The 15,430-nt window shown below is 43.5% G+C and overlaps 1 protein-coding gene across 4 annotated transcripts in view; it reads right to left on the reverse strand.

Moving 5' to 3' along the window:
- Positions 1-2,458: 2,458 nt before the first annotated feature.
- The window catches only part of LOC122478387 (ankyrin repeat domain-containing protein 26-like), a 29,216-nt gene continuing 16,244 nt past the window's right edge, over positions 2,459-15,430 (reverse strand). For 2 of the 4 annotated variants that reach the window (XM_043572025.1, XM_043572026.1), the window contains 5 exons: positions 12,814-12,943; positions 12,443-12,504; positions 8,552-8,650; positions 8,154-8,247; positions 2,459-3,478 (listed from right to left, as the gene is read on the reverse strand). In XM_043572025.1, the coding sequence (XP_043427960.1) occupies positions 8,576-8,650; positions 12,443-12,504; positions 12,814-12,943 (267 nt within the window). In that variant the 3' untranslated portion in view covers positions 2,459-3,478; positions 8,154-8,247; positions 8,552-8,575. Of the gene's footprint in view, positions 3,479-8,153; positions 8,248-8,551; positions 8,651-11,567; positions 12,944-15,430 lie in introns of those variants that run through there. The other 2 variants (XR_006295978.1, XR_006295979.1) reach the window with 1 other exon arrangement.

Below are 15,430 nucleotides of genomic sequence, written 5' to 3' on the forward strand. Positions count from 1 at the left end.
GTGGGAATTCAACCTAAAAACTTTCTGCACAGCAAATGAATCAATCAACAGAATGAAAGGCAACTTACGGAATGGGAGAAAGTATTTGCAAACCATGTATAAGGGGTTAATTAAAAAAATATAAGGAACTCCTGTTACTCAATAGCCAAAAAACCTAATAACCCATTTTTTGTTAATGGGGAAAGGACCTGAATCGGCATCTCTCCAAAGAGGACATGTAAATGGCAAACAGACATATGAATGTAGAACCAAGCAAAGTACAGAAAACTGGGTATTACCAGAAGGTGGGATGTGAGGGGGCTGGTTGAATTCATGGGGGACAAAGCAGACCCTCAGGGAGAAGTTGCCGCTGAATCAAAGACCGGAAAGAGGAGACTGAGTTACAAGGTTATACGGGCCACAGGTAGAGGAAAGAGCAAATCTTCTAATGTAGAAACGTGCAAGAAAGAACAAGGTGGCCGATGTGACTGCTGCAAGGTGAGCACGAGGTAGAGAAACTTAGGTCAGAAAGGTAGTGGGAGAGAGGCCATTTTTTTCAATGTTTATTTCTGAGAGAGAGAGAGAGGGAGGGAGGGAGAGAGAACAAGCAGGGGAGGGGGAGAGGGAGAGGGAGAGGGAGAGGGAGAGGGAGAGGGAGAGGGAGAGGGAGAGGGGGAGAGAGAGAGAGAGAGAGAGAGGAAGACAGAGGATCCAAAGCGGGCTCTGCACGGTCACACTTGGGGCTCAAACCTACAAACCGTGAGATCGTGACTTGAGCTGAAGTCAGGGCTTAATGGAATGAGCCACCGGTGCACCCCAGGAGGGAAGCCATCTCAAAGAATGCGCCTCTGACTGGGAAAATGGGAACCTTTACAGGATGTCGGGCAGAGGAACTGCATGGACCGATTTATATGGTTCTGTGTGCTGGGAAACAGGCAGAAGGAAACCCAGGGTGGAAGCAAGACTAGTTTGGAGACCACTTGCCAGGTGCAGCAAGGGATGCTGGTGGCTTGGGCCAGAGGGTAGGAACAGAGGTGGTGACACATTGTCAGATGCCAGATACCTTTTGGAAAATTGGGAGACGACAGTGTTTCCTGGATGCTGGTGTGCAGGAAAAGTTTGGGCTCGCGACAGGAATCTAGGGCGGATGCAAAGACTTTCGCCTGAGCACATGGAAGAATGGAGCTTCTTCAAACGACAAGTCTGGGAGGGAGAATCAGGAGCTCAGAGATGTCTGTGGGGTGTTAGCTGCCTGTTTTGAAGTCACTTTCCAAGAGGGGTCATTGGCTACGGCCAAGCTCTTTAGAAACCTTTCCATCCACTCGGGTGGAAGGGAAGTCTATTCGCATATGAGAAAACGCATGAGAAGGAAGTAGTAGGGGAAGAAGATAAAGCATCTTTTGCACCAAGGAGACTGAACAGGCTGTGGAGGCTCCAGGCGGGGGAGGTGCGGCGGCTCCCTGCAGCGGGGCGCGTTGAGAGGGCGCCCGACCTTGCCCGCGGCCTCGGGCTCGGGTCCTGGCCCGACCTGACATTGCTGCCCAGAAGGGGACAGACCCTGGAAGGGGGCACAGTTATGTTCGACTTCTCTAGGTAGTTGTCTGGTCACCTTTTACAAACCAGGACTTTGAAGAAGGCTTCAGGTTGCTAACTACACGTGTTTTCCAATCACGCCCCAAACACTGCTAACTGCCAAGTTGTCAGAGAAGGATCCTGTGGTAACAGGGAACCTGGTAAGACATTCTTGGAGATGTGCAGAAAATTATTGACTAGGATTCTTTCCCCCCACACCAAGTCACAGGTCACTGTGGGTTACCCTGCTTGCTTGTAGGAGTCCGGTGTGCATGGAGTTCACACCTACCGCCTATCCCCATGGTGCGCCTGCGAGCGCGCACGCACGCGCACACACACACACACACACACACACACCCCACACCCACAGGCACATACACCCAGGGCTACCGCCACCCGAACGGGTCACCCACCCGACTCCGCTGACACAACTCACCTTCGTTCCTGCCTCCTGAAGCATTAGTCTGATCTGTGGGGTTTTAGTTGCCTTCTTTCATGCCCTGTAGCCTAGGGTTCCTCTTCCAGCGCCGCAGCGCCTGAGCACTGACGTCCGCGGGGTCAGAGGGGCAAAGCTCCTCTCTGAAAGGGCCAGCCTTTCCCGGGACTGGCCCTGTACCTGTACCTCACCGCCGTCACCGAGGGGCAGTAGGACTAGCCTGGCCTCCTCGCGGGACGCTCCCACAGTCAGCAAGGCTGGCCCCGACCATTTTCATTTCTAGTTCATTTCTAGTTCTAGTTCATTTCTAGTTCAACCCTGCTGGCCCAGCCCCTTCAGGCACCGCCTCCATCCAGGCCCACATGAGGCCTACCTAGTAGTGCACCTGGCGCTTTCAAAGGTGCTCTGAGTCTCAGGGGGATGGGCGTGGGTGGTTCTGCCTGCTCTCCTGCCCCGCCCAACCTCCCCCCACCAACCATCCCCCGATTAACCTGCCAGTGACTTCACCCAACGAAGTGCACATGGAGCTCCAGAAACTTTGGCCCTTACCACTTAATATTTTAACCAGTTCCCCACAGCTCCCAATAAAACTACATTGTAACCACCGTGACTATCCTTGGATCCAAATCTAGGCTCCTTCATCATCCTCTCCTTGGCCTAGATCCCTACAAGTGGGTTTGCAGTGATTTGTAAGCTTTTAAGCATTGGTGTAATTTAAAAAAAATTGTTGTTGTTGTTGAATCAGGCTCTTTTTGTCCATTGCTTCCGAGTTTCTGTCACTCTTTGACTTTGCCACTTAACACTGTTTTTTTTAATTCACTTAATTCTTTAGTTTTGTAATTGCATTGTCTTGCATTTAAATCCTTGATGCACACACTGGATACCCATTTCATTGTTTAACTTTTTTAGTTTAATTCCAGGTAGCGTAACAGCATTGCATTAGTTTCCAATGGACACTCATTTTAACTCAGAGAGTTATCTGACACCATTTCTAAAATAATCCTAACCTTGCCCCTGCTTTGAAGTCCCATCGTAATTCTGCAGAAACCTGTGTGTTCCTTTGGCTCTAACTGCAAACTCAGTTCTGCTTTGTCTGGTGTACCAGTAACACGATGTCTTGTTCCTTGATCTTGAAAGTATTCTGAGCACTAGAAAAGCCTAAATTGGCTAAGCACTTGAAAATCCCTGGCTGTTCCTTCAAATGAGTTTTCGAGTCAGTGCATTAAGTTCCAGAATATACTAAACACTATTGCCTGGTGACCTGAGGTTGGATTGAATTTAGACATCGATTTAGTTCTTCCGAGTTGCAGAGTCTTCACTAAGGTTTTCCTGGAAAATCCTTGTGCTCATAAGTGATTCCAAGGAAGATGTTTAGGGGTATCCAATTGCTGTATAGAGAGCACCCTGGAAACTGGCTCAGGTGCCCTCTGGTGGGGGCCATGTCAATTGAGTGTTCTGCTTTCAGATTCTGGTTTCTCTGATGAAGGTAGCCTGAGAGAGGGTGTAGGGAGAAGAAGAGGAGAAAACTCTGGAATACCAAATTTTAATGTTTTTATATGATATATGATCTGATAAACATACAAATGTATTTACTTGTCAAATGGAGGAAATATAGGAAATTCCCTTAGGGTAAACATTTCTATTTTCATATTCCAAGCACCACATCAACTATGATTTTACATATACACACATGTGAATGACACTGTTATTCTCGTGATTATAAAACTGAACATGCTGTTTTCAGTGACAACAAGATATTTCATGGAACAGTTTGAGAAGCAGTAACCTAGGTAGGAGCCAGAATGCCTGGGTGTGAATTCCCACTTCTGCTCATTATGAGCTGTATGACCTTGAGCACACTACCTAAAACTTCCGTGTCTCAGTCTCTGCATCTGTAAAATGAAGGTAATAATAGCACCTACTGGGGCACCTGGGTGGCTCAGTCGCTTCAGTGTCTGGCTTTTGACTTTGGCTCAGGACGTGATCTCAGGGTCACGTGACTGAGCCCCACAGCGAGCTCTGTGTGGACAGCGAGGAGCCTGCTTGGGATTCTCATTCTCTCTCTCTCTCTCTCTCTCTCTCTCTCTCTCCCCTCCCTCCCACCCTCCCTCCCTCCCTCCCTCCCACTCTGTCTCTACCCTCTTTCTCTCTCTCCCTACCTGCCCTTCCCCACAATTTCCCTCTCTCTCGCTCTCTCTCTGAAAACAAATAACCTTATAAAAGTGATCTCAAAATAAATAATAATAGTATCTACCGCACTGGGATCTTGGGAACATAAAATTAGGAAATAATACATGAACAACTTAGAAGGGTACGTGGCACATAGTCAGCTCTAAGTGTATGCATTTAGCCTGATTACTGTTGCTGTATTTGGCGTTCCAATACAATGTGATAGTTTAGGCAGGTGGCATGCCAATACAAGTGGTCCCCTATACAAATTATACTGAAGTTATTCTTCATACCACCGCCAAGTGGCAGCAAACGGGGAGCATGAGGCCCAGAATCTCTCCTCAGTACTTCACACAACTTTTGCCAATGCCACTAGCAAACAGTACTTTTTTTTTTTTTAACGTTTATTTATTTTTGGGACAGAGAGAGACAGAGCATGAACAGTGGAGGGGCAGAGAGAGAGGGAGACACAGAATCTGAAACAGGCTGCAGGCTCCGAGCGGTCAGCACAGAGCCCGAGGCGGGGCTCAAACTCATGGACGGTGAGATCATGACCTGAGCCGAAGTCGGACGCTTAACCGACCAAGCCACCCAGGCGCCCCTAGCAAACAGTACTTTTTTTTCCCCACTTATACTACTTTTAACTAACTCCCTCTCTATACTACTCACTGGACAATACTCACAGACTACAGTACAAATAGCACCTCCTAGATTGAGTAATAGATGCTTCACATGACCATCAGAGGCAAGGGAAAGCCACTGACATGGAAATAATCGAGTCTTGCGAAACTAAAGTTCCTCAATCATTTCATATCCATACTGTTTACGTTAGGCTGCTTTAGCAGGTACTCTGATGAAGAGATTAAGGCTTTGTGGTAAAAGCCTATCAGAAGAGCTGTCCCCAGAGCTTGGCAGTTGGTAAAATGCTATAAATGTGTAAATCCCAGTTCTGGCTGCATAAGGAAGAAAGACTGCAATTTCTCCTTTTCTACTAACCATTTGCTTAAGTTTTGAAGCCTTGTCCATCTATCACCCTGCTTCTCCCCTTGCAGTGGACTCGAACATTCTTTAATGTATCGTCTCATCCACAGATTCAACTTTTCTTCACTTATTTCCTTCTTTTACACTAAAATCTAACTTTCATTCCCATCATTCCACTAAGAAATTTTGAGGGTCATCAAGGACCTTTTTTTTGTTTTAACTTTTTAAAGTCTTTATCCTGCTTCACTTCTTAGCAGCAGCAGATAACAATGCCCATACCCTCCCTCTGCTCTTCGAACCCCACCTTATTTCTAAAGGACGGCAACCCCTGGCATTGAGTTCTTGCCCCTTGCTATCTGTCTTTTGAATTGCTCTTAAGGCTTCAAAACCAGATTCTCCAATTCACATTTCCGGCTCTGACCCCTTTACCTAGGCCATGTGGACTTTTTGCTCTATCGTCTAGGTGTTCATAGACAACATCCTCAACCACACACTCAAAAATCATTACTTGACATGGATTACCTCTGTAGACAGCTAATCATGTACATTTTATTGGGGCTCTTTTCGGTGTTACTTTGAGTGTGTTTTTCTTATTGAGTCTTAGGAGGCACCCTTACCCTTAGGATGCTGACCAGCATACTTTGTCTCGCTTTTCATTTATAACACAATACTTATCACAAGGGCTGGGTGATCACTGGTTTGCCTTGTTTCCTTTTGAGTAATTTCTTAGTCCATAGAGATCTCAACTTATGGAAGTCTTCTGAAGTTCCTTTCAGACGCATACTTGGCTATATTGTTAGGAAGGTTAGGTTGGCTAGAGCTACCTCTTCTTCCCAATCCAGATTCTTCACCTCAAAACTGTGTGCATCAAATATCTTCACCCAGGTAGCCTCTGGTTTGGGGATTCAGGAGATAAGGACCTTCTAGAGAAGTCAGAGCTATGGACTGAGTTGGCTGGAAGCTATCTTAAGTTTTTGATTCACAGGGAACACCTTAAAGTGGCAGCTAATTTCGTGCCATAACCCTAATTCCTTTCTATAGGGATCTACAGAAAATCCCTCCTTATTCTTTAATAAGCTTCATCAGTTTCAGATATTCTTACAAATTTTAGTCTTTGAGACCTTAAAGATTTCTTTAGGACACAGTAGCAGGACAACGCCTAGCACTCTCATTCACAGAAGACTGATCAACAGAGTGTCATGTTACTTGCGTGAAAGTACCCTAATACAATGTGATTCATTTATAAGAGGTCTAGAAAAGAAAATAATTTTCAGTGTCTCTTCAGCCACAAAAAGGACCAGTCAACAGGATGTTCTAGTTCCCCTGACGGGTATAGCTGTCTAATGAAACTTGCATGTGTATTATTATATAGCTTGTGTGACGGACAGAAACGAGTTGGTCAGTGTATCTACCTCATTGCACCCACTTAGGATTTACAATGTAAATCCTACAAAGGAGGCTGAGAGTGCGATGACATTAACCGTTCTGCTTGGAAAACAGTTGGGGTTTCACTACATATCAATAAATTACAATCTTGAACGGCACATTAGTCTTTTCTGAGATTGAATTGTGAAACCTCTGGAAGGCTGATTAACTCAAGTGAGTGGAAAAAGAAAATGAGTTCCTGAACTTGCAAAGGTAGGAGCACTATGTTACTAGATAAGGCCCTGACAGAGCAGACATTTCTACTATTTTACTGGCATTTCTTTTCCTTTACAAACCCAACAAAGAGAAAACTCCATTCCTTTGAAGGACGTTTGCATAACGACCTGCTAGTCATTCTTTTTTTTTTAAATTTTTTTTTTCAACGTTTATTTATTTTTGGGACAGAGAGAGACAGAGCATGAACGGGGGAGGGGCAGAGAGAGAGGGAGACACAGAATCGGAAACAGGCTCCAGGCTCTGAGCCATCAGCCCAGAGCCCGACGCGGGGCTCGAACTCACGGACTGCGAGATCGTGACCTGGCTGAAGTCGGACGCTTAACCGACTGCGCCACCCAGGCGCCCCTAGTCATTCTTGATAAAGACAATAAATTGCAAACTTCTAATTACAAACTACAACAAATCATCATTAAAATAACCCGTTCGAAACTGTCACTAAAGGGATGAGATTACAAAAGAAAGTCAGAATTCAAGATCAAATGATCACTCAAAGTTTGCACAAGTTTGAAACACCCTGAAAAATATTAGCAGGGACTCACACATCTGTATGCCAATGTTCACAGCAGCATTATTAACAATAGCCAAAAGGTGGACTAAACCAAACGCTCACTGTGGTATATATAAAATGTTGCTTTACTTAGACTCTCACAATGGTTTTATGAAAATCTCACTACAAACATCATTCCTTTATGAATTCAATCAACTTCATCTCTTTTTTTTTCTTTAATTTTTTTCTCAACGTTTATTTATTTTTGGGACAGAGAGAGACAGAGCATGAACGGGGGAGGGGCAGAGAGAGAGGGAGACACAGAATCGGAAACAGGCTCCAGGCTCTGAGCCATCAGCCCAGAGCCTGACGTGGGGCTCGAATTCCCAGACCGCGAGATCGTGACCTGGCTGAAGTCGGACGCTTAACCGACTGCGCCACCCAGGCGTCCCAGAGTCATCTCTATAGAAGAATTACATCACTAGTAGCAAGTAGGAACAATATCAACCTAACCTTCATTTTTATTTTTATTTTTTTTAATTTTTTTTTCAACGTTTATTTATTTTTGGGACAGAGAGAGACAGAGCATGAACGGGGGAGGGGCAGAGAGAGGGAGACACAGAATCAGAAACAGGCTCCAGGCTGTGAGCCATCAGCCCAGAGCCTGACGCGGGGCTCGAACTCACGGACCGCGAGATCGTGACTTGGCTGAAGTCGGACGCTTAACCGACTGTGCCACCCAGGCGCCCCTCAACCTAACCTTTAGATCAGTGAGATTTTCCATATGAGCCAAAACATTCTCATGTACTACTACTAGTGAAATAAGTATTCCTTTTCAGTAGGACAGACATTAAGAGACCCACTTACCAAACTTATCCTTAACAAGTTGCTCTGAAGATCTTGAATTTGGGCCACTTGCTGTTTAATGGTTTCTTCCCATCTGGCATGTTGAACTTTTAGCCTAAAATGCAGATCTTAAGATAATTATTCTCACACATAAATTTAAAAAAATACCATATAATTTCTGAACAAATGAGGGTATTATTACATAAATTCTTAAAATTTTATCAAGAGGAAGATTTGGCAATTGTGCCATTTTCCTCTTTGTGTTTTGTGGATAAGGTACAAAATTGAGAGATAAGATGCCACGATTCTGCATTTCAAACTAGCTCAAAGCTGGAATTTGTATCCACTTAACAATGATATACTGGCATAACTAATACATTTCTCATACTACACTGCTTATCTGCTCTATAAATACTCACGCTATTTTCTCTGAGGGTAGAATTCTACTTTTGCATATGATCTTTCATCTCCTCAGCATGTCTTATGGCCTCTGCATGTCGATCCTGTGCTTCTTGCAACTAAAATAAAGAAAAAAATAATTTTAACTACTGACAATCTAATAGAACACCATCACCTATTTCTGTAACTAAATTATTTTCTTTTTTGACTTGAGAGAGTGAGAGAGAGAGAGAGAGAGAGAGAGAGAGAGAGAGAACATGCACAAATGGGGAAGAGAGGCAGAGGGAGAGACAGAGAAAATCGTAAGCAGGCTCCAAGCTCAGGGTGAAGCCTGATGTGGGGCTCGGTCTCATGACCGGTCTCATGATGTGGGGTTTGGGATCATGACCTGAGTGGAAATTAAGAGACAGGACGCTCAACCAACTAAGCCGCCCAAGTGCCCCTGTAACTAAAATCTTATTGGACCCAGTCACACTCTCCCCTACATGCTGATGATGGCTACTTTGAGGTCATAACAGCAGAGTTGAGCTGCTACAACAGAGGCTATGGCCAACAAAGATGAAATGTTTCAATACTCTTACAGAATAGTTTACCAACCTTACTGTACTACAAAAACATAACGTTTTTAATGATTTTAAATTATATATGATCAGATAACCGTACAAATGTATCTACTGGTCAAATGGAGGAAATCTAGGAAATTGCCTTATGGTAAACATTTCGGTTTTCACATTACAAGCACTGCATCAACTATGATTTTAAATTTTCACATAGGTGAATGACATTGTTATTCTCGTGATGATAAAACTGAACATGCTGTTTTCAGTGACAACAAGATATTTCATGGAACAGACTGAGAAGCAGTATCCTAGTAGGAGCCAGAATGCCTGGGTCTGAATTCCCAATTCTGCTGGTTATGAGCTGTACGACCTTGAGTACACTACCGAAAACTTCCGTGTGTCAGTCTCTGCATCTGTAAAATGAAGGTAATAACATCACCTACTGGGGCACCTGGGTGGCTCAGTCGCTTCAGTGTCTGGCTCTTGATTTCGGCTCAGGACATGATTTCAGGGTCATGTGATTGAGCCCCACAATGAGCTCTGTGTGGACAGCGAGGAGCCTGTTTGGGATTCATTCTCTCTCTCTCTCTCTCTCTCTCTCTCTCTCTCTCTCTCTCTCTCTCTCTCTCTCTCTCTCTCTCTCTCTCTCTCCCACCCCCGTCTTTCTCTCTCTCCCTACTTGCCCTTCCCCACAACCTCTTTCTCTCTCTCTCTCTCTGTATCTCTGAAAACAAATAACCTTAAAAAAGTGATCTCAAAATAAATACTAATAGTATCTACTTCACTGGGATGTTGGGAAGATTACAATAGGAAAAAACACATGAACAACTTAGAAGGGTACGTGGCACACAGTCAGCTCTAAATGTCTGCATTGATTCCTGTTGCTATATTTTGCGTTCCAATACAATGTGATACTTCAGGCAGGTGGCATGCCAATACAAGTGGTCCCCATACAAATTATACTGAAGTTATTCTTTATTCTACCACAAGTGGCAGCAAATGGGGAGCTTGAGGCCCAGAATCTCTCCTCAGTACTTCAAACAACTTTGCCAATGCCACTAACCAACAGTACTTTTTTCCACTTATAATCCTTTTAACTGACTTCCACTCTATACCACTCAGTGGACAATGTTCACAGACTACAGTAGAAATAGCCCCTCCTTGATTCAGTAGTAGATCCTTTACATGACCATCGGAGGCAAGGGAAAGCCACTGACATGGAAATAATAGAGTCTTGATAAAATAAAATTCCTCAATCATTTCATGTCCATACTGTTTATGTTAGGCTGCTTGAGCAAGGGTTATGGGCTCTGATGGCCATGCACTTGAAAATCCACAAGTATCTTTTGAATCCTCAAAAACAAAATCCAAAAAAAAAAAAAAAACTCCTACTAAATTTCCTACTTTAAAAGCAATTACACATAAAAATCAAAAAGTGTATACATATATATATATATATATGTTAAAAACCAGAACATTAAAGCAGAAGCCCTTGTACGTGCTCTCTGGATCTAAACTACCTTTTCGGCCTCATTTGGCCATTAACTCTATAAACTGAGCATGGAAGTTCAGGGTTAGGATAATGGAATGCTGACCTTACCAACAATATAAACAATCGATTAATGCATGTTTCCTCTGTTATATATATGTGTATATATATATATATACACATATATACGTGTATATGTATAAAATATATATATACATATATATAATATATATCTAACATACTGTCTTCTTACGCTATAAACTAAAGAAAAGGTTACTAAGAAAATCGGAAGGAAGGGGTGCTGGGTGGCACTGTCGGTTAAAGGTCAGCCTCTTGACTTTGGCTCAGATCATGATCTATACTTCTTGCGTTCAAGCCCCATGATAGGTTCAGCACTGGCAGTGTGGAGCCTGATGAAGATTCTCTCTCTGCCCCCGCTTCCCCTACTAACATGCTCTGTCCACTCTCTCTCTCAAAATAAATAATTAAAAAAAAAGAAGAAAAATAAAATCATAAGGAACAGAAAATACGTTTACAGGAGAGTACTCTATTTATTGAAAAATATCTGTGTGTAAGTGGACTCCCACGGTACAAACCCACCTGGTTCAAGGGTCAACTGCATACCTGTATGATGTCTCCACCAAGAGATTACTGGAACTTAACATAGAGCCAAATTAGAAAATCAAAACCCCGTTCCTACTTTCCCATTCTTTTCTGGACACTATGGCCATTTTATTGGCCTTCAGACATCTTCACATTTCAAACAAGTATTTTCTTGGGGGGCCTGGGTGACTTAGTCGACTAGGCGCCCAACTTTGGCTCAGGTCATGTTCTCAATTTCATGAGTTCGAGTCCTGCATTGGGCTCCTTGCTCTCAGTGCAGAGCCTGCTTTGGATCTTCTGTCCCCCCACCCCGCTCTCAACAATAAACAAACATTCACCAAACAAAGTATCCTCAATATATAGTAAGTCACTAAAAGCCACTGCGATCATTTTGTCTTCTATTTCTATAGCACGCTTTACAGTTTACAAAACGTTGCCACATTTGTTCATTCCACATAACCAAGAGGTGGGTATTAGTGCCATTTTTAGGAACGAGGTCATTGACATTCAAGCAAGTTTTTCCAAGATGCCACAGCTAGGAAGTGACGGAACCAAGATGCTAGCATGTCTTTTGATTTCAAGTACAGTGCTTGTAGCATTATGCAGCAGCTGCCTGAGCCTAAGAGATCAGGACCTTTTCACCTCCTTCCCTAGTTGTCACCTTAGAATAGGTCATCATTACTTTACTTACATTACCACAAGTAGGACTGCGAAGTTATTTTAATTATCCAAAATGGGTTTTACTTATTGAAGCACCACTAAACCAAACTGTGGTCATCATAATCCCAATGCTCCTTGTAGATCTACTTGACAATCCAAATATATTATTATCAAGTCCCAGGCCATATCTTTGGAAGGTTCAAGTTGTAAACACCATAATCCAAACTCTTTCTGGATGTCAGGAGGAGTCTGACACATGATCCCATATACACCACAGGATCATACACTTGGCCATACGTTGACCTAGAGTAATTCTTTAGTGTTTCAGATACCTTAACTTCAAAACCCAAACTCATTCCCTCCAAGCCTTCGTTTTCTGCACTAATACTACACAACTTTCATTACGTCTGCAAATTAGCAGAACTCTACTATGCTGTGTGCTCATAATTAACACATAATTATTTTATCACATATAGGAAAACATAGAAGGAAGTTGTTTCTGTGGGCAAATGCAGAGATGAGAGAGTGAAGTCAAAGCATCTCTTGGACGTTTTAACATCACTCCATGCTTATACTTAAAAATAAGAAGAAGACAGTACCTCAGGAAGAGAAGGTGATTCTACATCTTCCTCTTCTCCTAATTCTAATGCTGACATCATATCTAGAGAATACGGCCACAGATAAATTAATGAAAACATGTGTTACTATGAACTTTAAACACATACACAAGTCTATCTCCATTCATGAATATTTCAATAAAATAAAAGCAATAGCAGAAAAGATGTTCAGGGGGTTCAAGATTTTCCGGAAGTAAAAGGGGGTCGTACTTGGGATACTCAGAAAGAAAGATAGCAACAGAAAAATATCTTCACGAAAAAAGGATAATATATTTGGATCTACATACTTTTAGATTTTTCTCATACTAGTATTGAATCATAGGAAAACAACTCACAGAGATTCACTAGCTTACCACTTCTGCAATTTTTATGCACTCCACCAGCAGAAGTCACACTGTCATTAACTGTTTGCTCTGGTGGCACATTTTCAATAATACCAACACCATCTTCCTTTGCTTCCATTGCTGACTTTGCTGTTCCTTCCTAGAAAAACAGCACAGAACAAAAACCCAACTTCAGAAAAACATCACATTAATTCATTTGGTCATGCACTCACCCACTCGGAAAGACAAGCACATACTGTATCTGTCAAGTCACAGCCACGATCCGGGGAGGAGCTGGAAAGAGAAATAAAAGACAGACCTGTTCTATATGCTAGTAGCGGTAGAGATGCATGAAAACAGGTAAGGACAGAAAAATACCATCCTCTAGTTCTACAAGGGAAGTGAATAACATACAGTGAACGCACAAAGGAGGAAACACTTACATTTGGGAAGCTCAGCAAACGCTGGGAAGATAGGGCTGTATCTTAAAAGACAAAGTGCACGGGGAGGGTGTGAAGGGCATTCTAGAATGAGCAAAAGGATCAAGTATGAAATAACATAGTAAGTGACAACACCTATGCAATATGGCAAACCTGGAACAGAGTTATTGGGAATGGGATAGACAGAGAGATATTACCGGAACATCAGGACGAAACCAAAAAAAAAAAAAAAAAAAAAAAAGAGCAGTGTTATGCTAGAACAAGAATTTTCTCCTTCAGGTAATGGGGATCCATTGAATAAGCAGAGGAGTGACCTCGTCACAAGTATATTTTAGAAAGGTCACTCTGGCAATGTAGGATGTAGGACAATGTAGGCAATGTAGGATGAACGTAAAGACAGCAAAACCAGAAGAGTACTGCAAAATTATAGGTGAGAGAGTGAATTACAGGAATAACATATGAAAAATGGGAAGCAGGTACAAACTATCGAATGTGGTGAGTGACAGCATGCGGTCATTTCAGGGAAGTTCGGAGTCCAGGACTTTTCCTGTTTCGGGAATGCTATTTATTAGACGAGGGAACACAAATGACAGAGCAGATTACAAAGAGTCGGGAAAGAGGAAAGGGAAAGCGTCAGAAACAATGTCTTTAAACTAGGGCATATTAAATTTAAAGTACCCCGTGGACGTAGGAAGAAAATGTTAGGGCCGCCTGGATGCCTCAGTCAGTTAGCACCTGACTCTTGATTTTGGCTCCGGGCATGATCTCACAGTTCATGGGTTCAAGCCCCCCATCTGGTTCTGCGCTGACAGTGCAGAGTCTGCTTGGGATCTTCTCTCTCTCCCTCTGTCTCTCTGCCCCTCCCCACTTGTGTTCTCTCTGTCTCTCTCTCCAATTAATAAATGAATAAACTTAAAAAAAACAAAAAGACAGAAAATTCAGATCAATACAGTTCAAGTAAGAAAAAAGCCCATCATAAATATCTATAAAACATATTGAACTGATATAATAATGCAAACCTACACAGAACTCTGAAGTTGTGAAAAGGAAAGTAAAGGGAGGCGGGAGGAGTTCAGATGGCAGAGGAGGGGGATCAGAATTTCCCTTGTCCCTCAAACACAGCAGTATTGAGGTCACAACACTTGGAATGCCAGAAACACAGGCTGCAGAAGGACAGAAAAATCTCCACATGTGCAAACAGACAGCTTGGCGGGACAGAAGTGTGTGTATGTGAATTGGAAGAAATAAAATGGGCAGCACAGGCATAGAGTGGGGGAAGCCCTTTGGTGGAGAAATGAAAGGAAGAGAGAGAGGCTGTGGGAAGTGCATTTGGATAAGAGAAAACCTGTCCGGACCACCGACCAAGGAGAGGTCCAGAGAGCCAGTTTCTACTTTGCAAAACAGCCTTAGAAGCCAAAAAACAGAATGTTCAAGTTTTCCAGACTTTCTCTAGACCAGAGCTGCCACCTCCCATGCCTGGTGGGGAGGGAGCCGCCCTTAGGCTTGGTAGCAATCTCAGGGCTACACTGGGAGAGAACACCTTGAGTATGGTGGAAAGAGGAGGTATTGCCCTGCCCAAGGGAAAAAGACGAGCCAGGCACGAGCCAGAGGCCCTCTGTCCACTGCGCACAGTGGTGCAACTCCACTACCAGGTCCGAGCAAAGCGGGATCCTACAAGGTTTTGAATCCCAGCTCAGTGCTCAGGGAGCACAGGAGACTGTGCAGCAGGGCAAGCCGGCCCCCCAGGCTATTCTGTGAGGATGGCCTAAACAGTGAGTTTTGAGACACCTCGTGTGGGCAGGAGAGATTGGGAGGTCGCCATTTCTCTCCCCATGACCTACATCGTGGGGCTTCAGGGAATGGACAGTGAGCCTCCGTGGAGGCAGCCTATTACACCAAACCCTGCCTCTCTGTGCCTGGTAACTGCTTCTCTATGGGAGTGAGACTGACACTGATGGGACCAGACAGCCCCTCCCCTAGACCAGCACAGCCACCAGTCCCAGGCACCAACAGACAACTCTCCTCTGGTTTTCTTAGTTTTTTTGTTTGTTTTCATTTGAATTATAGTTCTTTTTATCTTTCCTTTTCTTTTTTAATGTTTATTTCTGTATTTTGAGAGAGAGTGAGTGATCAAGCAGGAGAGGTACAGAGAGAGGGAGAGAGAGAGAGAATCCGAGGAGGATCCATGCTCTCACTGCAGAGCCTGG

The sequence above is a fragment of the Prionailurus bengalensis genome, unplaced genomic scaffold (assembly GCF_016509475.1).
Source record: "Prionailurus bengalensis isolate Pbe53 unplaced genomic scaffold, Fcat_Pben_1.1_paternal_pri Un_scaffold_58, whole genome shotgun sequence".
In the NCBI taxonomy this organism is placed as follows: Eukaryota; Metazoa; Chordata; class Mammalia; order Carnivora; family Felidae; genus Prionailurus; species Prionailurus bengalensis.